Source organism: Pieris rapae, chromosome 15 (assembly GCF_905147795.1).
Source record: "Pieris rapae chromosome 15, ilPieRapa1.1, whole genome shotgun sequence".
NCBI classification, from domain to species: Eukaryota; Metazoa; Arthropoda; class Insecta; order Lepidoptera; family Pieridae; genus Pieris; species Pieris rapae.
This window is the reverse complement of record NC_059523.1, coordinates 680,768-704,444: the sequence shown is the minus strand read 5'-3', so window position 1 is coordinate 704,444 and position 23,677 is coordinate 680,768. Positions and strand designations below refer to the sequence as shown.

General features: G+C 34.1%; 2 protein-coding genes across 4 annotated transcripts in view; one reads left to right on the top strand and one right to left on the bottom strand.

Moving 5' to 3' along the window:
- The first annotated feature begins 370 nt into the window (after positions 1–370).
- LOC110998217 (organic cation transporter protein-like) lies at positions 371–17,849 on the top strand. The gene is made up of 12 exons (XM_045631531.1): positions 371–506; positions 6,195–6,555; positions 10,038–10,227; positions 11,425–11,554; positions 12,038–12,166; positions 12,547–12,739; positions 13,836–13,941; positions 14,344–14,591; positions 15,169–15,248; positions 16,005–16,180; positions 16,876–17,048; positions 17,393–17,849. The coding sequence occupies exons 2-12, from the start codon at positions 6,245–6,247 to the stop codon at positions 17,532–17,534; spliced, it is 1,878 nt and encodes a 625-aa protein (XP_045487487.1). The 5' UTR covers positions 371–506; positions 6,195–6,244; the 3' UTR covers positions 17,535–17,849.
- Positions 17,850–20,017: 2,168 nt separating this feature from the next.
- The window catches only part of LOC110998228 (TBC1 domain family member 1), a 34,410-nt gene continuing 30,750 nt past the window's right edge, over positions 20,018–23,677 (bottom strand). For all 3 annotated transcript variants that reach the window (XM_022266758.2, XM_045631384.1, XM_022266760.2), the window contains 4 exons: positions 22,573–22,726; positions 21,909–22,078; positions 21,431–21,577; positions 20,018–21,128 (listed from right to left, as the gene is read on the bottom strand). In XM_022266758.2, coding sequence (XP_022122450.2) covers positions 20,325–21,128; positions 21,431–21,577; positions 21,909–22,078; positions 22,573–22,726 — 1,275 coding nt within the window. In that variant the 3' untranslated portion in view covers positions 20,018–20,324. The remainder of the gene's footprint in view (positions 21,129–21,430; positions 21,578–21,908; positions 22,079–22,572; positions 22,727–23,677) is intronic.

Here is a 23,677-nt window from a genome sequence, read left to right as displayed (position 1 = left end):
TAAAATTGTCACTGTATTTTATTTTAACTTAAAACATTTAATTTAAGATTCACATAACTTCTAATGACCAGTAGAACGTTAGGAAGTTGTCAAGCCGGAAACTTTGCGTTTGAATCTCGGTTTAATCTTTCTATGTTGACATGATGCTTTTTCTATGTATCCATAGTCCATACCCGGGTAAGTAACACGTAAAAAAAATAATGAAAAAATCTTAGGCTTATTTTACGGTACTAAAAAAGTACTATTAAAATATAACAACTTATTCATAAAACAAACGAACTCTAAAAAATAATATTTTATTAAGATCTTAAAGTAACATTGAAACTAAAGTTATTTAAGCGGCAAGGCTGCCTTCAAACGCAGTCGGTCGGTAGGCGCGTATGCGTTTTGCCGCCAATTTTTGACTGACGGTTTATTTTTTTAATCGCATTTTAATAGTGTTAATCGTCAGGCATTAAGTTTGTGCTTTTGTTTTGTGTTCTGTGGAAAAGGGGAGGTTTTAATCGGTAAGTAATTTATGTATAGAATCGACTGAAAACAGATAATGAAATCCAAAAATATTTTTGATGGTATTTCGGTACATTGATGGAATTAAATAAAGTTGCGATTTTACATAATACATTAAATAAATTCTACCTTGTTTGATGTAGGTTAATACAATAGTTATGTAATATAATGAGTATTAGGCACCACTTCGCTTTCAATATTGAAATAGATTTTTCAACCTAGAGAAAAAGTTACGATTCCCTTTCTGAATAAAATAATTTAAATTATTATTTAAATGTCATTTACCAAAAGATAAACTTAATTTGTAATTTCTAATGAATATATAAAAAATACGAAGTCCTAGTACATGTCTAGAATGCATAACTAATGAAGAAAATTTATACATGAAACAAAGAAAACATAAGAACTTAATTTGGAAAAACAAAATTACATAATAAAAAATACAAGAAATTAACTAACTACTATAGGCTATAATAGAACCCTTGTTAGTTCACTTAACGGTCAATACAAAGGTCTGTTAACCTATACAATTTGTTAACTAAAGTTATACAGCGAATTATATAAATATGAAATGAATTGGTCACATTATTGAGTTGTCCCATTTAGGACGAGCTTCGCTCACTAAAATAGCCCGAGTTGAGCTGTAAAGGCCCTTAAGGCCATCACGAGATTCCATTCCCAAAAAAAGGACTTTAAGACGACACAGGCCTTGAGGCACCCCGGGTACGTATTTCCCAGAGAGAAGGTTTGAACTACGGAAGTCAACTAATAATTAATTGGGACATGACAGACATGGGGAGAAATTGGCTATGCCAAAAATCTATTTGGAACTGGTTAGGAAAAACACCAATTGTATGCCAATAATAGTTTACAATAATAGTTTACAATGTCATATAATTTACCAAAATAATTAAAAGATCTTCCGATTAGAGTCAAATGGACTTGGTGTATTACTTTCAGAAAAAAATCTATATTCAATAAATCATTATTTGCGTGAGACACTGTAGTTGATATAAATTTAATAATGTATGATATATACGATGCAAACAATTGACAAATTCATAGCACTAATAAAGTAAAATGTAAATTCCTTTAGGGACAAATTTGCGCGCGCGTGTGGCAGTATATGAGAACTAACAATTGTACCACCTTACCTGTTTGTACTATATTCTTGCAATAAATTATTATTATTATAAAATAAGAAAAAGTAGGAATAAAAACAACCCTACCAAAATTAACGTAACGGAAGTCAGAATAATAAATTCATTTTTTCTTTAACGCAATTGATTAATAATCGCAATTTATTCTTACAAATTGTTCAATTATGAATAATGAGTTATTGATGGTTCTCATGACCTTAGTTCTTGACTTTTAAATCTAGGATAGGTTATTCATAATATAATTATGAATCTATTGACAGTAGTCAATCTCTTTACTTGGGTACACAGTAAGTCATAGATTTTTTATGGAACCCAAGAGTTATTATTACGCTTAACGTGTTTTTTGTTTGTTTTTATTATTAAGTTACTTCGTCTTTAATCATTTGTAATTTTTTCGTTGTTTTATACTTTTTTGTGTAAGTCGGAAATTAGTGATTTCATTGCTCAGTTTTTTTATATGGTATTTTATTATGTCGACTTTAGTTTCCGCGTATTTAAATAAAACTTCCACAAAAATCAATAAATCAAATTATTGAATTTTTTATATGTAAATCGCTCGAATACAAACTAATTACATCAAAAGTAAATCTTAAATCGACATGAATGAAATTACAAGTGTTAATTTTACAACCACTTAATTACAACCTTCATTAAAATATTACAGATTGTTGACATAAATAAAATTATATGCTCTTAAATATTTTAAATTTTCGGTCTGATAATAGCGATCCTGATTGCTATGTTATCATACCGCACGATTCCAAGGTTGCTTCCAATAGATCGCTATTGGAAAGTACAGACTTCCAGAACTATTTTTGCTTCGCAAATATGAATATATTTTAGTTGTTTGAGTTTATTCGCTACAAAAACTCAAATATATACAGTGTTAGTAGGTATACATAAATATGTTTTGTTAAATATATATTTAGTGGTAATAACGATCGTTTCACTATTGTTACTTGCAAGACTTCGACAATTATCAATTACAATCACACTGGTCTTAAATCGACTTTCAAACAAATCCGGTGTAAGTTTTTTTTATTTACTATGCTCACTAACAGTCATACATTTGCATCAAACATCTTTTGAAGTGAATGCACTGCATTTTTTTTATGAAACGGTCAAGGGGGCATCAGGCTCACCTGATGCTAAGAGATGCGACCCTATTGACACTCTCAATGGGCTCGCGCGTGCGTTACCGACCCTTTTATACTAAAATATTACAGAAATAGAAAAAATACGACTAAATCAATAGTTCGTTAATTCTCCTAACAATTTAAATACAGTTTTACTTTTTGAGAATTATGATGGAATAATTTTATCAATTAACACGAAATACAGTATTATAAGTATTATGTAAAGATTTACAACTATTTTAGTAACAATTACTCGTACATGGTAAAAACATTGGGGTCATTGCTATTTGTGCCAAAATACGCAAAACAAATCTTAACACTTTAATTTACAGTCCAAAATAGAATGTCTGTTTGAATTGCATTCAAATTTGGTTTATATAGAAATATACTGTATGCAATTGTATTAAGGCTGTTAGTTGAATAGAACTTCGATAGGTTAAGGCAGCACAGGTGGTCAGTAGTATTAGTACTTTTCTATCACACAAATAATTTGTTAACGGTAAATATCGGGCGGTGTTTACTTTAACTAATAATATGATAGCGAAACCTTAGGTCAAAAAAATTGTGTCAGACAGGAATGCCTATTCAGTATAATATCAAGAAAAAGATACAGACAAGTAAGGCAGAAAACAATAGGTTTTAGCGCCTAATGTAATAATGTAATTGCGGATTAGTTTGATTATCATGACCTGTGTATTGTATAGATACTCGTAGTATATAATTGTATGCCAACAAGAGACACTTTATTACTGACAATTACAAACGCACAATTGTACTATTTTAGCTGTCAGAACAAGGGTCATGTGGAATGTTGAATTTTTAAATGGCGAAGTGACACGAAGAACAAAAAATTGTTTACAAAAATTATTGATTTTCTTCTACAAAGATTTTATTCGCCACAAAAACTCAAATATATCCTGTATTATATTAGTATAAAGGAAACTATTAAATATAGTATATGTGTTTATCTTACTCATCATTTAGCAACAAAACAAAAGAACGCTCTATGAATGACATACAGTTTTTGGCACGAAATTTTAAGTTTACAGTTTTTCCGACTGGTGTATTCGACCTGTATCTTTTGAGGCTTAACATAGTTTTCTATTAATATTTAATAGGATATAACAATAGCTAAACTGTCTAATTACATGCTGATTTATTAAAAACCACATTAAACGACATGTTTAGTCTTTCGTCTAGCAGTTACATGGCAAGAGGAACGGAAAAAGTCTTGCAAGAAATTACTAAACTGGTGCCCATGGTACATACAATAAAGAAGAATACAACTTAGAAGGTGGATAAAACACATTCAGGAAATAGCTGACAAGAATGGCGGGATTTGGAGAATGAGATAACAATATAAATGTGTCTAAGTGTAAAAGTATCTATTAACTAAAAACTCTCGGAGTTTCATCCTGGTTTCATCATAATAAGGAATTTAAATTACAGCTTTTTTAAAGTATAAAAAGCTCTAAATCGGACTTACATTGTTAACTTAGACTACAGATAACTAAGGTAACTCTTTCAAATAGAAGGCAACCTTTCAAAAATATTTTGCACCATGGATTGAAGTTTGCACTAACATAACCTAATAAATAATTCATTTCATAATGTTATCTTGACCGTGGCAATGCGTTCAAGGTAATTTGAATCTGAATAAATTTACACGAAATTACGAATTACTCACGCAACACAGTTGTTATCAAATAAACTTTTTTTTTTAGTTTTAATCTTTGCTAAAATGTAAATATGAGCAGTGTTAGCCTTCGGTCAACGTGCGAATCTCAGCCGTGAGGTCGTAGATTCGATCATCGGCTGTGCATCAATGAACTCTCTCTATGTGCGCATTTAAAATTCGCTAGAACGGTGAAGGAAAACATCGAAAGGATTGGCTTGCCTTGGACACAAAAAGTCGACGGCGTGTGTCAGGCACAGAAGGCTGATCACCTAATTGCCTGTTAGATTGACAAATCATCAATTAGGAAACAGGTACAGAAATCCCCACAATGAGCTCCACACCTGAGAACGTTGTTTTTTGGAGTTAATACTTCTTTAGCGGCGTTCTACACTTTTTTGGAATGGATAAAAAATGTCAAACTCGCGTCAGGATACGTGACCTGATCGAAAATTCGTAAGACCGATGGTGAGTACACAGCTGACGCGGTGAATTTAATGTAATATAAATTGTCATGTTTGTGTACGAAAGCTCAATAAATAAATATTGTACCACATAAATAATAGTAGGTACTTTTATATTTACTAACCATTCCAAAATATAAAAAAACAATGTTAATATTCAAGTTTTCACTTCTGCCGGCACTCCCGGAGTGCAACAGGTCTTTTTTTGTGGTAACAGTGATTATCCTTAAACTCAAGATACGAGAAGAGGGTTCATAAAGGTGCCATGCCCCAGGGATTCGGTCTTTCAACTGGATTACAAATAACTACTCATGCTTTAAGGTAATAAAACCTGTACCCATTAGGACATTGGACGTCGTTAATCGAAACTAACACTTCCTGTTTGTAACCCATTGACAAAAATTCGATCCCAGAACCGAAAGATACACATAAATAAAAGGCTTCATTATAATTGCATACATCTCCCATATCAAGTATTACAGTGTATTTAAAATAATTGTTTATTTTCTAGCCCTAAACAAGTACACATACGAAACGCAAACAACGATTTCCTTATAAAGTTATTAGGTCCGTTCAATGCCAGTTGCGTAGTCTTTTTATAATTCTCAGAACATTCGAGGTAACATATGGTTTGAATTTCGTACGTCAGAATTAGGTTACATAATGTCTAAAACCTATATATTACCTATGACACTTCTAATAGCAGGATTTGTTATATGATTACTAGCGGACCCGACAGACGGATGCAGTGCAAACGAAAACTAATTCAAACGTCTTAGACTGAGAATCGAACCCAGATCGTTTGGTTACGTGCCCACAGCACCATCAGTTAAGCTATCCGAGACTCGTACCTGAAAAACCAGCTATTTAATTCCATAGATAAATAAACTAGATGCCGGCTACAGCGCCATTTTCCGGGCTGATTTGTTAATCAAAATCATTAAAGGCCCTACCCATATGTATGTTTGACGTTCATAAGTGTACATTATGCTACCTATATGAATAAATGATTTAATTTGAATTGATTTACTAAAAAATCCATTCAATTCGGTCCAGCCGTTTCAGAGGAGTTCAATGACATAAACACGTACAGTAGAATTATATAAATTAAGATAAAGTTTTCAAGGGCAATTCGGCCAAGGCAATCATTATGAGGACTGGCCAACTGAAAACTGAAAAGCCTTCTGTAAATCATGGGTAGGGCATCCTATTCCATGACGTTCTTATTCCGATTGTGTTTTTCTTGTTCCAGGTAGTTCCTGCAGAGTCTGTGGGTAAAAGTTCTCATTTAAGTCAAACAAGATGGCGCCCCAAGAGCGAACTCCTTGCTGCGACGACTCCCGCCAAAGCGGTGACATAGATAAACCAAGCATAGACAATTTTAATAAATCTGAAAGCACAAATGTCCCTGATAAGCGGAAAACCATAGATTTCGACGATCTATTACCATATATAGGCGAATTCGGTTTATATCAAAAAATATTGTTCTTATTGATGATTCCGTTCGCATTTTTCGTCGCTTTCGTGTATTTTTCGCAAATCTTTATGACAATTGTCCCGGAACAACATTGGTGCTGGGTACCGGAATTAGCGAATTTGACAGTTGAAGAACGGTAAGTTCAAACGGAGAGATCATTATATAATAGATTTTAAAAGACGCATTATAATTTTATACAACTAATAATATTATTGTTATCAGTTAACCACTAACTTTTAATTACATTTGGATAAAACGCGTATTAGTCAAGGGTAGATGTTCTTTTTTTATGTTTAAACTGGTTTAATTTTCGACAAGTTATTAATATTTATGTTGTACGAACAAAGAAAAAAAAACTATGAAAATATCAACACAACATAAATCTAATTAAGAGTAGAAAATAAACTAAACCTATTATGTTCTAAACAAACATATTTGTACTTGATTGAACAAACAATAAATTAAAATCAAAACTTGTGTTAGAGAGGTACAGACAAATAAACAAATAAGTAGATAACATCATTATAGTCATAAAAAGCGCGTGCGTACAAAGTACACATGTCAGATATGAAACTTCCTTGTAAATTAATTATTACTAACGTAAAAGCCCCAAAAGATGATCATGCACCCGTATATATTATGATCACTCCATCTATTTGTGGTATATTCACACTGTTTACACACTGTATACGTGCTAATGCGCACACATACATCAACTAATAGCGTGTATTTATCAATCGATATCTCCCTTTTCTTCGACAAAAACGATGCACATCTTTGTGACGTTTCATCCGTAAAATGTGCGCCAAAAGAAGTTTCAACTAAACAATAAGTGAATTATTTTATGAATAAGGTTTTATTTATTGACATTGACACTGTTAAATTGTCAAGTTAAATTAATTATTGGCACGTACCAGGAATAGGAAGCCCTATAAATTAAGAGCTTTAAGTTTTATGAAATAATTTAATAATTCGAAAAGGATATCCTTTATAATTTTAATTCAATCTTTATTGAAGGTTGATTTTAATTGATATTAAATATTTTGATTTTATTTGTATTAAATAAATACTTTGCCGTATAATACCTAGACATACTGAAATATATTAGATGACAATCGAATCGATTGAGGATGACCTTCCATTAGTTTAGATTAACAAACAATGATTATTTTCTATATTATATAGATAGATATACCGCAAATAATAATATGATAATGAGAAATAATTAAAGAGTTCCGACGGAGTGAAAGCTTCTTCCGCTTTTCTTTCATCTTCGATACTATGCAATTATCCCAGGATTCTATTGAGTGTGCATTCTTCTTCCCACTGGCCACCAAGTAAGTATTCTGACCCATTTGTCATCAGAAACGTAGGCAATGTGACCGGCTCATTTCCACTTTGTTTGAATGTGTAACGACGACTGTCTTTCAAGGCTTCTAATTTAAACTTAATTCTTTTTTACTTTGTTTAAATTCGTCATATTCCAATATTCTTTATTGCGATTTGAATACCCATAACTTAAAAATTAGATATGTATATCTACCATTAACAACGACAAATTCATGGATGCAAGAATGTTTAGGACTATGTTCTATGACATTAAAATATGTAAGAACCCAGTCAAGAACCCAGAAATGATTATGGTATTAAATTCTAGTTCTAGCATGTACCCAATCTGTGCTTTCACGAAGCGACACTAAGTGCTGCAGAGACCTCAATATATTCAATAAATTTACTTTATAGGCAAGTTTACATGTTGTACTTAATCGTATTTTTAATTTTATTTTTATTTATTTATTTGTTGCACCAACAAAGTAGACATTGATGCATGTAACACAAACACAAGCCTAATGCTACTCCAATTATAGGCGCACAAACATTCTGATTTAATGAAGCTTATACACAAAAAAAAAAATAATCAAAATAAGACAAACCAAAAATTAAAATCATTACAAAATTAATTGAACAAAAATTAATCGAATAAAATTAATGGAATATCCCCGATAAAAATTTAATTTCCCTATTATAATTTTTGTAGTTTGTACCATAACACTCTCATTTCTGAGTCAGTCAACACTTAACATACTGAATTGACAATTATATAACAAAATTGCTAGATTAAGGTCATGTTAAGGTCGCTGTGGTCGTGCAATTCGAGCGAGGTCAACCGTAGATCGTGGGTTTGCTTCCCGGTTTAAACATCTAATAATTTGTCAATTTTAACTGCTTCATTGGTCTAGGTCTATTCAGTTATTAATTCAAGGTTTTTGGTGGGAAAAAAACGCCATTGCATATTTACACACCACCACATAACCAAAAGTACTTATTACTTAGTAGTACTAGTTACCAATAGTATACAAACATATGCATTAAAAAGGAAACAAAACCTAATACATCTAAACTCAGTGTGTTATCAATCAAGCCTAGTCTAATAAAGTCATTGTATTCATCCGTACTCATAATCAGCATCAGTCAGCATCTGTTTCCTATGAAATGTGTTGTTTATCTGTCATAAGAGATATAATGAACACCTCTACACAGCTTTAATGCCATGATTAGCTTTATCAAATTAGGAAGAGACGATATCCGTTTAGTTGTAGGAAAGACCTTCTAATATTGGACCTTGATTATGACATTACGGTTGCAATTATTAAATTACGGTTCAGTAACGATAACAGTTAAACTGGTTTTAAATAGTTAATTTAATCCAGTTTTAATTCATAAGCCTATTTGAACACTCGCTGTCCATGTATGTAAATCATTATTTCCGGCGCGTAAGTAATAAAGAGTATGGAAATGAGAAAGACTATTTTCTATCTTAACAGAAAACCAACTCTGGCGGGAATTACAACATATAATAATTAAAACCTTAGATAGGTTCCGCGTTATAGAAATTGCATTGTAGCAGTATTCTCGCATAACGCGGTTGACATGATATAACGCGTTATGTATAAATTATTAAGTTAATTTAGGTTTTTAACTTAGGTAAGTTAACTTAAGTTTTCATTTACATCGATTACTAAGAAAAATCTATGTTATGTGTGCAAATTATTATAAATGTTAGAAAGAAATAAGTATATTGTGTGCGATCCCCGGGTTAAATGGCGGAATACCCGTGTTATACGGCAGATAAAAATCGCGTTATATGAAAATGCGTGATAAGAATAACTTGTGTATTGATGAAATGAGTTCGTTTTAGTGCAGTGAAACAATATTTTCTAACTAGTCTCACTGTTATACACGAAATGTTGTCTTATATATACGTAGATAATGTTATAAAATGCGTAAATATTCTTTAAAACAGATGTAATGTAATGTATAATTATAATAAATATTATGTACAATGGCCTTAAATCAAATCTTTTTAGGTCTGATCCACAGATTTTCCTAGCTGTTTCATGATCATTTTCCAATCTAATAGGCAAGTACGTAATCCTGTGTCTGACACATGCCCTCTACTTTTTGAGTCTATGGCAAGCGGGTTTTCTCACGATGGTTCTTTCATTGTTCGACTGTTAAATGAGCACATAGAAAAAAAGCCGGGGATAGAACTTACGACCTCAAAGATGAGAGTCGCCACTAATCCTACGGCTATATTTGTCCTTAATATTTTTACAGACGAGCTCTAGCGATACCAGCTAAAATCGGGGGTCAGTTCTCACATGACAGATGTCGAATGTATTCAACTAACTGGTCACTTGCGCTGGCGCAGGGAAGAACCACGCCTGATGATGAATGGCCCATAGTGCCATGTGCCACCTGGGAGTATAATAGGACAGATGTGCCATACGAAACTATAGCTTCCCAGGTAATTTGATTCATACCAATACATGTGAAATCAAAGTAGGTTATGTTAATCTATGATAGATCAAAAAAATACTTCTAAGGAGGCGAGACGGGTGGCGGTCGGGGGAGAAGATGAGTTTAATCTCGCGAAATCCTGCCTTTGTTTTTTCCAATACATATAACAGATAATAAGGAAGGAAGTATGATTTGAGTATTTCTTAATAAATTTTTATACTATTACGATATACGGGGAAAGCAAACGCCTAATTATATTAAGCATTTATTTTAAAGTGATTTATGATTATTCAATACTACTACTCAAGAGCCTACAATAGCTTTAATATATCTTAAAATTAGCAATTCCATAATCAGGTAATTTCACAATCTTTTTTATTTACGGACGTCAAAGCAGAATGCACAACAAAGCATTTATTTAGACATTTTTTGCCGCGCACCACCAGCCACCACTATCTGGAACCAACTGTCTATTTACGAACTAATTTGACAAAGGTTCGTTAAAGAAAAGAGCGTACGAATTCTCAAAAGGCCAGCAACGCAACTGCAAGCAATGTGAGTGGGTGGCGGTATCACTTAACAGCAGATGTCCTACACGTTTAGTTTGTTCTTTCCACTTGACTATATAATGAAAAAGTCTTGAGGCCATTTTTTATTCTTTAATTTATAGTTTTAAATATTTGCCTGAGCCTCTTTGAATCCTAAATAGAGGTAATATAATTAGTGAATAACATTTTAGCATTACCAAGGTTAGCTAACGGACCAGTGACGTTCCCTTGACATTCCACGATGTTCTCACAGTTCCAACCTTTCATACAATCATGAAAAGGCAAATATTTTGGCCTGTCACCACTCAGTTGTATATCGATATATCCTGTAGATTATCTGTTTTGATACTAAACGTCACCATACACCATGCAGCATATGGGGACGTATAGAGATTGCTTAAAGGAATTGTTTTTATGAATTCTTCTTTCTATTTACTTAATTACTCGCTGGCTCTGCAACCCAAATAATGTCCAGAGCTACCTTTCCTGTGCTACCTTCCACCAATTGGCTTTCAGTTGCAGCAGATCCTTCATCACTCTGTCGTCCAGCGGTACCGATGCTGATCTACTGGTCTCCGACCACTAGGCCAGCTATGGTACTTCTGTTTAGATAGACAATATTATCATATGTGGTAATAAACCTATATTATATACAGCTTGACTGGGTGTGCGACAAAGACAACCTAGCAGCTACAGCTCAGGCCATCTTTTTCTGTGGGGCGATCGTCGGCGGTCTTGTCTTCGGTTGGATCGCTGATAAATATGGAAGGATACCGGCTTTAGTTGGTAAGTTTTACATTTCGTAATCTGTTTTTTCTTATTTGTTTCGTGAACAGTAATTATTTTTTTGTTTTGCCCTTGCTTGAAAACGAAAAGCATTTTCAAGAATTAATAAAAAAATACGTTTATGTACTATTATTTTTGAGAGCTTTGCTTACATTTGCTGACAAACGGAAGGGGAGAGGATTAATTGCAGAAAATCTTCTTACCAGCTCCTTCCAGCTTTCCAGGCGGCGTTCAAGTACTACTTGAACTTTTACACTGGACCCTTGACATAGGAATTTTAACATAAAAGGGTTCCCGAGTATTACACACTGTAATTTATTTACATATTAATAAACACATTATTGCTGATTTAATTTTAAGGAAAGATAACAAAATATAGCAAGCTACAAAAGGCCAGTAACTGTTAAAAATGGGCCAGTTACAAATAAAAACTAATAAATACCTAAAAACTTAGATTAAAAATAATTATTATGTTTGTCACAGGCACAAATATGATGGGATTTGCCGCCGGCGTGGGAACTGCATTCTGTCATAGTTTTTGGTCCTTCGTGCTCTGTCGGTTCTTCGTTGGGTTAGCGTTTGATAATTGTTTTACCATGATGTACATTTTAGGTGAGTACTTACACTTTTTAAAATCATGATTATTATAACACGTTCTTCAATCGGTAGATGTTTTTTTTCATAAGAAGTGATTATAGTCAAACTCCACTACATTGACAATTTATATGTGATATTTATTAATTAATACAAATTACATAATAGATTCTTAAACTAAAATAATGAGAGATTTTTTTTTATTAAAACAGCCAAAATCTGTTATAACGACATCAAAGGGAATAAGCTCATATTTGGTCGTAAAAACCGGTAGTCGTAACAGCCAATGACGATGTTATTAAGTACCTAATACTCATTATTATAAGTGTGATTTATATACTCATGTATTAAACAAAACTACAATATACCATTTTAATGACAGACATGTCTCTTCTTAGTTTTAGAATACGTAGGACCAAAATGGCGCACGTTCGTTGCGAACATGTCCATAGCTATATTCTTCACTTTTGGCGCATCAATTCTGCCCTGGATCGCCTTGTGGGCGGGCGATTGGAGGCGATATGCGTTAGGAATAAGTCTGCCATTTATATTCGCTGCTGCTACGCCTTGGGTAGTTCCTGAAAGTGCGAGGTGAGATTTCTTCTTGTTGAATAGCTAGCCTTTACTTGAGATTATAGGGCACGGTTTATTAAAACATTTGCAACGACAGTAATGCGCCGTTCAGTAACGGAAATCATAGTAAGATGGTTCTATGTATTTAGTTAAGTTATTTATAATTTTTGTTAAAATGTATGGTCTAAATATTAGCGCATCGTAGTTTTATAAATACATCGTGGTGCAGGTGCCAGCAGACGTAACATAGAAATAAACAACAAAAATTTACTTAATATAAACGTTTATTAATAATAAGTTACACTCTTGTAGATTTTGTCAATGTTTAACTAAATATGTCGAATTAAGTTTGTGCAAAACAGAATTTTCCCTGTTGAGTACGATATATATACATAATAATAATCTAACTTTACAAAAGATAAAAATGTTACACAGAACACATCATATTAAAGTACTTCTTAAACAGGCCTACTCCAACTGGCTCCATCTCTTTATCTTGAGCAGTTTTCTCCCAATCTTCGCCACCAACTTCTTTAAAATCGTGAGCCTCTTTCTTTTCCCTGGTGGTACTTTCCTCCTTGTTACGCCATCAGCCATTCATGCGAGCGGTGTGGCGCGCTCATTCACACTTATTGTAATGGGATATTTCATCGATAAAATAAATCAGTGGCGCTACAACCTCTTTAGGTCTTCGCCTCAGATTTCTGAATCTGTTTCATAATCCTTTTTCCATCTAATAGGTAAGTAGGTGATCAGCCTGACACACGACGTCGACTTTTTGGGTCTAAGACATGTCGGTTTCCTCACGATGTTTTCCTTCACCGCTCGAGCAAATGTAAAATGCGCACATAGAAAGAAAGTTCATTGGTGCACAGACTGGGATCGAACCTACGACCTCAGGTATGAGAGTCGCAGGCTGAAGCCACTAGTCCAACACTGCTCAATTTCATGAATATTAGTCCTTTAGTTTTAAATTTAGTATACGTTCCATTAGTCGTTGACAAGTTGTTATAATTTTATTATGTACGCTGCATTATATATTACACATATTATACAATCCCATCCAAGGACATACTAGAGGGTTGCCGGGTTAAAAATGTTTTACTATCTTCAGATGGCTCCTATCACAAGGCAAAGTTGACAAGGCTTTGATAATTATGAAGAAATTTGAGCGGATTAATAAACGACAAATTCCTGATAAAATACTCAATGAATTTACTGTAAGTAATTAAGGAAATTTATAACAAGCAACCATTTAATTAATCCAATTGTGGTTAGGTTGATGATAAAACAAATACGCCGTACTTAAAAAAACTCAAATAATACAATATGTAAATAACATAAAAATATATCATTGGCACTACAACCTTTTTAGAGTTGGACCTTAGATTACTCATTGTTATTTGTCAATCTAATAGATTAGTAGGTGATCAGCCTCCAGTGCCTGACACACATCGTCAACTGTTTGGGTCTATTTGGGTCCTTCACCGTTCGAAGGAATGTAAAATACCCTCATAGAAAGTAAGTCCATTGGTGCACAGCCGGGGATCGAACCTTCGACGTCAGGGATGACAGTAGCATGCTAAAGCTACTACGCCAATACACACTTTACCTATTTATAGGAAGCGTCACAACAAGCTCTCAAAGATTCTGAAGCCCAAAAGACCTATTCAGTCCTGGACATATTCAGAACACCTCGACTCAGGCGTAACGCAATCCTGCTCATCATTATCTGGATGGGGATATCACTGGTCTTCGACGGCCATGTCAGGAATGTTGGATCTTTGGGCCTGGATATATTTATGACTTTCACAGTGGCGACAGCAACGGAATTCCCAGCTGATACGTTTTTGACATTAGTATTGGATCGGTAAGTTTTGGAAGAATTTTTTGATAGTGAAAGTACTGTAGGGTATCGAATAATTTTGGTAGTGACACACGATTGCTAAGATTAGATGGTTTTAAAGTTTGCGCACTTACTCACTGTTAGATTTTTGCTAACTTACGTGCTTATGTATGTTTTACCAAAGATTAAAGTAAATAAAAAATCTTTGCTACTGAAAACCAGTAACTTATGTGATATTTTTGCTACAACTTGTGATGTTGGATGTCCAAAACTGTATCAACATACGCAATGTTAAATAAAATAATTCAAAAAGTGTTAATTACTACACAATGGGATTTCCACGGAAATACTTTGCCCATGGACTTTAATTGTCTTTGGTCCCTAGTTCCTCGGTTTCCTACAAAACATTTAATGGATAAAAATATTGAGATTAATTTACTTTTAAAAATTGATTATTATATTACGGTTTATTATTACGATGACATAGTTACATTCAGACATACAAAAAATATTCGAAAAGTTTTAAATTTAAAAGTTAATATAAGCTAACCTAATATAGTAAAACCAATTGACTTTTTAAGTAACCAAATACATTTTATAGATGGGGTAGACGATGGCTAGCTTGTGGTTCAATGGTCATCAGTGGTCTTTTCAGTCTACTCGCCACTACTGTACCAATTGGTAAGTCTATTTATATCTTTAACGATCGATTTTGATCGACCTCCTAGATGTTTTAAAGAAAAAATACGTTTTACACATATCAATATATGCGTACAGCAATTTGTTTGGTTATACGGATAAGTAGAATTGTCTACTTTTATAAATTCAAACCGTCCGTAATTAAATATGATAGATTTTATTCGAAATCGCAAAGCTAGGTAATAATAATAATGTGTTATAACCTCCAGCGAGGCAATAGGTATTAAAAAATAAAGATCTTTTCCGATATTTTGCTCGGATTAAAAAATTAAATGTGTATACATGAAGCGTAACAGTTTAATTAGTAATAATCATAAATCATAATATTTTATTTTAACACTTAGTTACGTAGGTTAGTCTTTTTAACGCAACTGTGTACGGGTTTTGCCAGGAATCTAAACTAATAATAGAGCTAGTGATTGGTAAAGTTATAAAATCTTTAACATACATTAGCAGTTTGGGTAGACAAGAATATTTTCATAAATTAGCACAACAATTACATACTGCGATTACTAGCAAAAAATACAATATTTAACGAAAAAATAACCCAAACCGAAAACATGCGACGGGAAATTCCCTGTTCCGTTCGATAGACGCCCGTCACACATATACATCATATAATTCAAAATATCACCAATTGTTTTCAGCGGGCACTGGGCGACTTTGTATCCACGGGGACCTTAAGTAGGAAAGAAAGCCCGCGATAAAAAGGGAATGCTTATCTTGTATTTGTTCCAGGTGGTCCATCAGCGTCTTTGGCAATATTGGGGCGATTTGCAATAAACATATCGTACAATATCGGTCTTCAATACGCGGCGGAGCTACTTCCAACCGTTGTACGCGCCCAGGGCGTGGCTTTGATACATATAATGGGATATGTAGCTTCTATATTGGCACCTTTTGTTGTTTACTTGGTATGTCGCATACTTGTATGTTTTATTAAGAGTATTGAAAGAGTAATGAATGAGTTTTCTATTTAAAATCATTAGACACTCTAAATACGTATTTATAATTAATTATATTTAAAATTAAATAAGGAGCAATATACGATGAGTAAACTCGCAAGATTATTTCAAAAAATAGTGTATCATCAAAGGCCGGCGACGCACCTACTAAAATGGGTGTTAATGGGCTGCGATGAGTGTCTTTTAAGGCGTCCCGTAAGATATTGACCCTCAATCTTAGGAAAAAGAAGATGTGTGTACTAAGTACACATGTCAGAAGTAAAACTTTTTTTGCAAACAAGACTTAAAAATTGTCTTGTTCATATTTAGGTATACAAATCTAAAATTTAGATATCCGAGACTTATAGGAAGGGAAAAAGGAAAATTTGCCCTTCTCACTCTCTCTCAATCGGTCTCAACCGCTCTCTTACTTTCCTTCGACAACAACGATGCACATCTTCGTGATGCAAATATTATTATTATTGCGTTTCATCCGTAAAATATCCTCATTCGCCTGAAGAACTTCAAAAGATATAAATAATAATATAAATTAAAAGGTCGTTCCTATTAACAAAAATAATACTTTGCCATTAAGAAAATACTTAATTTTAAATTTGAGGACATCTCAATGAATGTTGTATATATGTAGTTACTTACGTTTTCAGGCTACGATATCCCCGGAACTACCTCTCTTAATTCTGGGGGTTTTGGGAATCATCGGTGGGTTCCTTTGCCTCCTCCTTCCGGAGACTATGGACACGGAGTTGCCTCAAACTCTGGCGGACGGAGAGGAGTTTGGAAAAGACCAAAGGTTCTGGGATAACCCCTGTTTCCCCAGGTAAGAAAGCTTCACGAAAATAATAGTTATTTTAGCACTTGGAATTGTGAATGTAAAACTTTTAGGTATGTATATGCAGTTTTTATTTCAATGCTGCAAAGACCTGGCTGAGTTTCTTGCTCTATGCTACTCAGACATACACAGCCTAGAAACTTTTTGAATATGAATATATTTTAAAACGCTTGCGCATAGATAGACGTTAATAAAAATTCTTGAGAGAATATCAAGAAATTTATTTTGTTTTTTGTGCATTTATAACACATTAAATAATCACTGAAATACATGTGTGTATGTAAAAATTTATGTTTTACAATAATAATTTAAAATTAATTTATTAATTTAAGGAAAAAAGAGATTCCAGTACAACGATTAGAGGCCCCCCAAGAGAGCTTTGTGAGGCCCCTACCAGGAATAGGTTCGCGGGCCTCCATCAGAGCATCCATTCGCCTGTCAGCAAGATCCAAACGTAATGATAATGTGTCTTAAAATAAAAATTTTATACGAAATACACCCATGAAGGAGGCTAAACTAATATTTATTATTTAAACATTTCTGTCAGGCGTTATATTCAAAATCACGAATGTAAATTAGAAATTAGACATTGATTGATAAGTTTTTCATTACAAACAGAGGCCACAAAGGCCTGTTGAAATTGTCTTCACACAAATCTATGACTATAACTGTTAGATGTTAAGTACTTACGTTAATGAGACTTAACGCAGTAATGTCCCAAATCTTAATTCTGAAATCGCGTTGTCTTTGTGAAAATTGGATAAGGAATATTGGTTAGCCAGCTCTAAAATTGCAATGAAATGCCCCTAAGTGTTCGAAAAACAAATTATTTAAATTCCGACTAGTAAGCATTAGTAAAAATCTTTTCTTTTAATATATTTTTATTTGTTTGTTAAATATTAAAAGAATCGAGTGGGTTATGAAAATTATAAATTGCAAAATTCGACTGAATTTTTGATATGATCCAAGGCTTCCAGACCTCTAAATCTGGCCCTGGCAAAGATTTCCATTTTAGATAACATGGACAATTAACTCCATTTAGTATCTATTAAATAATGCAAAATTTTAGTTTTAAGTTTAACAAGGTTGTTTTTTGTTAATATTTCTTGCCATTTCGGTGAAAATTTTGTGAATTACGTCTGTGATATTTTAGAATAAATGTTTTTGAACTTTTCTATTGTTTTTTTTTAATTAGTTCTATTTGTGATTAAAGTAATACTAGATTCTAATTATCGAGCTATTTATTTAATCAAAAAGTTTTTGCGAAGTAAAGTTGGTATGACTCCGGGTTTTTATTCTATAGCAAGAGCAAACGAGCAGGAAGCTCAACTGATGTTAACTGATACCGCCGCCCGTGACTACTCTCAATGCCAGAAGGCATTTATTATTAACTAGCGACCCGCCCCGGCTTCGCACGGGTACAATGCTGATACTAAATACACTACAGAAAATCTGTGAACGTTGTATATAAAAATGTGGATAACCATAAGAGATAGACATATACCATCACGGACTTTTCTGTAGACCTTTTCAATGTGTGCAATACTTAGTACATTATTTTGATAAAACTCGTAGGGTTCAGCCTGCGTTTGCAATGTAAGCGGATAAAACCTAATTATTTACGACATCACATTAGAAACCTCAAAAATAACAGTCCTTCTCCACTATTTAATGGATGTTATTATATAAACCTTCCTCTTGAATCACTCTATCTATTAAAAAAACCGCATCAAAATCCGTTGCGTAGTTTCAAAGATTTAAGCATACAAAGGGACAGAGGGACAGAGAAAGCGATTTGTTTTATACTATGTAGTGATTTAATGGTGGTTATTTTATCTACCTGTTAGAGATCATATTGCTGCACAGACCTCTCACAGACAATGATGGCGGAACGTCGTGATGCGATCACGACTGCTATGTCAAGAGTGACCGGATAAGAAGAAATTTTATATATTATGTATACAATATGTCTACTGTATGCCTACAGCGAATCGTATCGTATTTCGGCCATACATGCGCACAGGCGATGAGAACTTGGAGAAACTGATCGTAGTTGGTAACACAGAAGGCAAAACCAGATGGACCCATCAAGTGAAAGACTCATCGTCTTCAAAGCTAAACAGTATCATAAGAGAAGCGCTGGACAGAAACCGGTGGAAGCAGATAGTCCGTTCTAGATGTTTCGTTGCTGACCACGACGCTCACACATGAGCTGCCGACTAAAGAGATAGAGAGACTAAAGATGTATGAACATACATACATGTTATACACATATTAGTTTATTTACTTTTGCTAATACATCCACGGAGCGTCGTTAGACATTTCCAAACAAAAACAATTATTTTAACGAACGACAGTTAATTTACTTTGCCTTTTGGTGATACTCGTTTTGTTAGAAATTACGTTGAAATACTCCTAGTAAGGTTTATTAATTAAAACACATTTTAAGTACATAATATTTAATACATATATGCAGTTTCATATAACTCTACTTACATAAAGCGGAACACATGTTTATCACTATTTTATAAGAATACTGAAACGAGAAAAGTAACAAAAATATATCACTTAATACCAAATGTATTTTTAAAACAATCTTTATCGGTCTCGTGTGCCTAATCATTACACGGAAATCTAAAAAGTATTTCTTTACATCTTAACATGAATATATAACGTAAATTTATTTTGAAAGATCTCTAGGTTAATTAATAACCAATATTTTAAAGTCTATGCTAAAAGTGTGTAGGCGTTCGAGACCGCGAATGGAAAATATATTTATGGCAAGACTAAATCTGCCAAAATAACCCATTAATTAATCTAATTAATTTGTAACATAAACTGGATTCAAACCAGTATTTTATATTTAAGCTCAACGCTTACAAAGCAAGCGTGCTCCTAAGTGCCGTATTTCAAATTAATCTGATTTAAATTCAATTTTTTTAGTTATATCATAAACCATTATTTTACTGTCTACGATCCGTAAGTTATTGGAACTATTCAAGTATAACATCATTGCGGTGCTGCACCGCACAAATACCGCATCGTGTGGCCGCGCTGGCATAAGCCACTTCTTTTGTGAACTAGCAAACTGTGAAATCGACTCCCAGTGGGGGCCTTCCCTGGAAGATGCCTCAAATAGTTTAAAAAGCCTAAATGAAGGTCCTTTTTCAAAGACCGGCAACGCACCCACTAAAAGTTGTCCACGGGCGACGACTAAAAGGGAAATTGGACGTCCCATAAGCTCGTTTGCCTATCCTATAAAAACTAATGATGTCGCAGAGGCCTAATTTGCTTCAACTTTGTCGACTGCCCGTCAAATTTAATGTCAACGTCACAATCGCTCAACGGATGCGAAATGACAGTTGACGTTTCCAATTTCCTGTCACTCTCCGGGGTGATTGGCGTCACGAAACCGCTGTCATTCTTATCCGTCAAATGTAGTGACAGTTTGTCGCTCTTCCTGTCCTCGGAGGCGTTCCGATTCCTATCGCTTTCGGAATCCGATTCGGAGTTGCGCGTCGATTCCTCCAATTTCCGGAGGTTCTCGTCGAAATCGTGCTTCAGCTGTTGCTCGAACAGTCTTTCCTGTCTTATCTGCTCGTGTGTGCTCGAATGTCTTTTCCCCAAATCCTTCATCATGGCGTCAGTCAAGCTGTGCTTTCGTTCGCTTCTGTAGGTCTCCGTTTCCTCCAGTACCTTCAAAGGCACTTTGGCGATCAACCCGGAATGAACCGACTGCGATTTTTTCATGAGGAAATGTTTCCTATCTTCGTTGGCTCTCATCGCATTTAAGACGTCTTCTTTTGTCGTTTTCGCGTAGAGATTTGGCGCACTCTTTTGTTTTGTCTCCTCTTCTTCGTTTGTCGAGAATTTCGTGAAAGAGCTGATTTTTGAACTGAATGATAATTTTTTTGTGTAATTTTGTACTATTTTCCTTATTTCGGGAGGCGCGTCGTTTTTGTTTGATATGAAACGGCTGAGAAGCGTCAGGTGCTGTTCCATCATTTTGTTTTGTGAGTCGAGGCGGGCTTGCGTCTTTTGGTAGTTCGTCAGAGCATCCATTGCGGCCTGAAAATAAAAAAAACAGTATTTGTCTAGAACGCTATGATGTTAAATGATACTTCCGCCGGCCATGGACAAAAAGTACCAAAAGGCTCGCGAGTGCGGAGCCAGCCTTTTAATGGTTCAGTATGTCGTCTTCTTTAAAAACTTCAGAATTTGGCAGACAATCATAAATTGGAGTTTCGGGACACATCCCTGCGTTTGATGAATCATGTTTTTTAGATAGATTTGATGGAGAAGCAGTTTGATTACCTGAAGAAAACTGGAACAAACTCCACTTTCACCACTTGCGACTAAAATCAACTTACATCGAGTTCCGTAGTCATCCTCTGAACGTCATCCACCAACAGTCTGTTCTGTTCTGTGAGTGTGGCAAGCCGAGGCATCTCTTCTCGCAACACGCTGTATTCAACCGCGTACTCAGTCAGTTGACGGGATATGTCTAATTTGTGGACCTGAAAGAATAATATTTACGATTTTAAATATATTTTAAAGACATTCTAGTTATTCTAAAAATAATGCCTTAAAATACAAGAATATATGAATTCACAAATTTAACACACTTATATACACATCAATTACATTAGAACTTAAGCAATATATGAAAGGAAAAAAACTAAAGAAACGATCACAAAATAAAACAAAAAATAATAACTAAAATTAAAAAATAACAGTAATAAACAAATAAAATGAAAACTTACACCACATTTAAAACTAATCTTGTAAAAACTGTATGTTTGTATGTTGAAAATAAATCTATTTAATTGTATTTTTTTGTATACGTACAATCTTCATAACTTTGTTGTATATCGCGGTGTCGACGTCTGGCAATTTGTGCTTCAAGTATTCAGCTGCCTCTTCGCAACTCTCGCACATCATGATGCCATCTCTGTGGGCCGAAAGAAGGGCCAGGGATATCGAGAAGACCACGTCCAGGGATTCCACGAACACCATGTCTGATAGTAGAAATTTGTATAAAAAAAATCTTTTAAAGCGAACAAAATCTTGCCTGCAAATCGAACAATGTATTCTTTACCGTCTACTGTGAGACACACACATTTTATGAATTGCATATAAAAATTGTTTCGTTTCCTTTAAATAAATCTACGGCATTTTCTATCCGATCCCCTAGCTCGTAACATTTTCCAATCTGAGACAAATCTTTGTGTTTAATTTATATTATTATTTATTACTTAAGATGTCATATCGAACATGGTTGCAGCTCCTCACAAACGTTGTGTAAAACTTGGCGATTAAAAAGAGTTCCTCTCTTGATTTGAGTACTGGCAGTAAATGTAAAATTAGAATAATTTCATGTATATTTCTTTTTTCTTTTTACGTTCATAAGTGTACATTGTGTTACCGATATGAATACCTAAATGATTTTTTATATTAACATTATATTAATAAATGTTTATGATTATGAATACGTGTAGCAAAGCAAGCTTACCAAATACCCTTACGACGAATCCTAACGGGAACTGGCTGGTGAACAATGTGAGCATCCAAGGAGCTGCGTACAAGGCTGGGGAGATGTCTAAAGCCTCCAGTTTCGCGTGCAATTCGGGCTCATGATCGCGCAAGAGGCGGGACAGTTGGTACAACTAAAAATTTCAAGCGATTTCATAGTAACTGAATGATAGACTCTTGGTGTAAAAGAACAAGAACTGTTGCTGTAATCACCCAACGAACAAGTATCGCAACACGGCGCACAAAGTCAATATTAATTTATTTGAAGTTTTACTTATACTCCGGTCAATTTAGTCATCCAAGGTTACAAAAATTCGCACTTGGCTGAATATTGGTAGGATTGCTCAATACACTATTATAAAGGAAATGTGAAAAGTCCTCATCGATCCGGCACGTGCAAAAAAATTTACTCGGGTTCAAAGGTCACAAAAACGGGTTTTTCGCGATTTTCAGCAAAATGGTAAGTTTTATCATAAAATTAGCTCAGACAAAAATTGTATATCAGATAATTATCTATAAAAAATGTCTAAATACTTTTTTTCCTAAGAGCCACCGTTTTTGAGATATAACGATTCAAAAAGTTGAAAGAGTTGTAATCGTCATAATATGCACACGTTTCCACGCCACCTTTGAGGTAGTGTACTTAGCGCGTTTTTTTAATGTGGTTTCCCCGGTATTGATGAAAGGGGTGTAAATTACAAAAAATAAGAAAATTTATCCGTCTGAATCTAAATCATCATTAACTTCTGCTTTCTCTTGTTCTTCTTCTCTTCCTTCTCCTTCTTCTTCTTAATTCTGGGTGTTAATAAATTGTTCCAATAATGACACATCGACCAACTTCCAACCCCAGTCTTTTGGGTCTAATTGATTACCAAGCCACACTTGAACTTGGTAATATACCCGAAAAAGATGTTGATGAGCAGCCGCTGAGGTTGGAGGAAGACATGCTAACTGCACTTGTTTTTTATTTCGAGTATTTTTAACGAAACATGCATATCTGAATTTATCTAAGCACGTAATTTTTTTAGGAGCTCCATACATAGCGAGAAGAATTTTCATATTTTATATGTGTAAGTCACACTGAC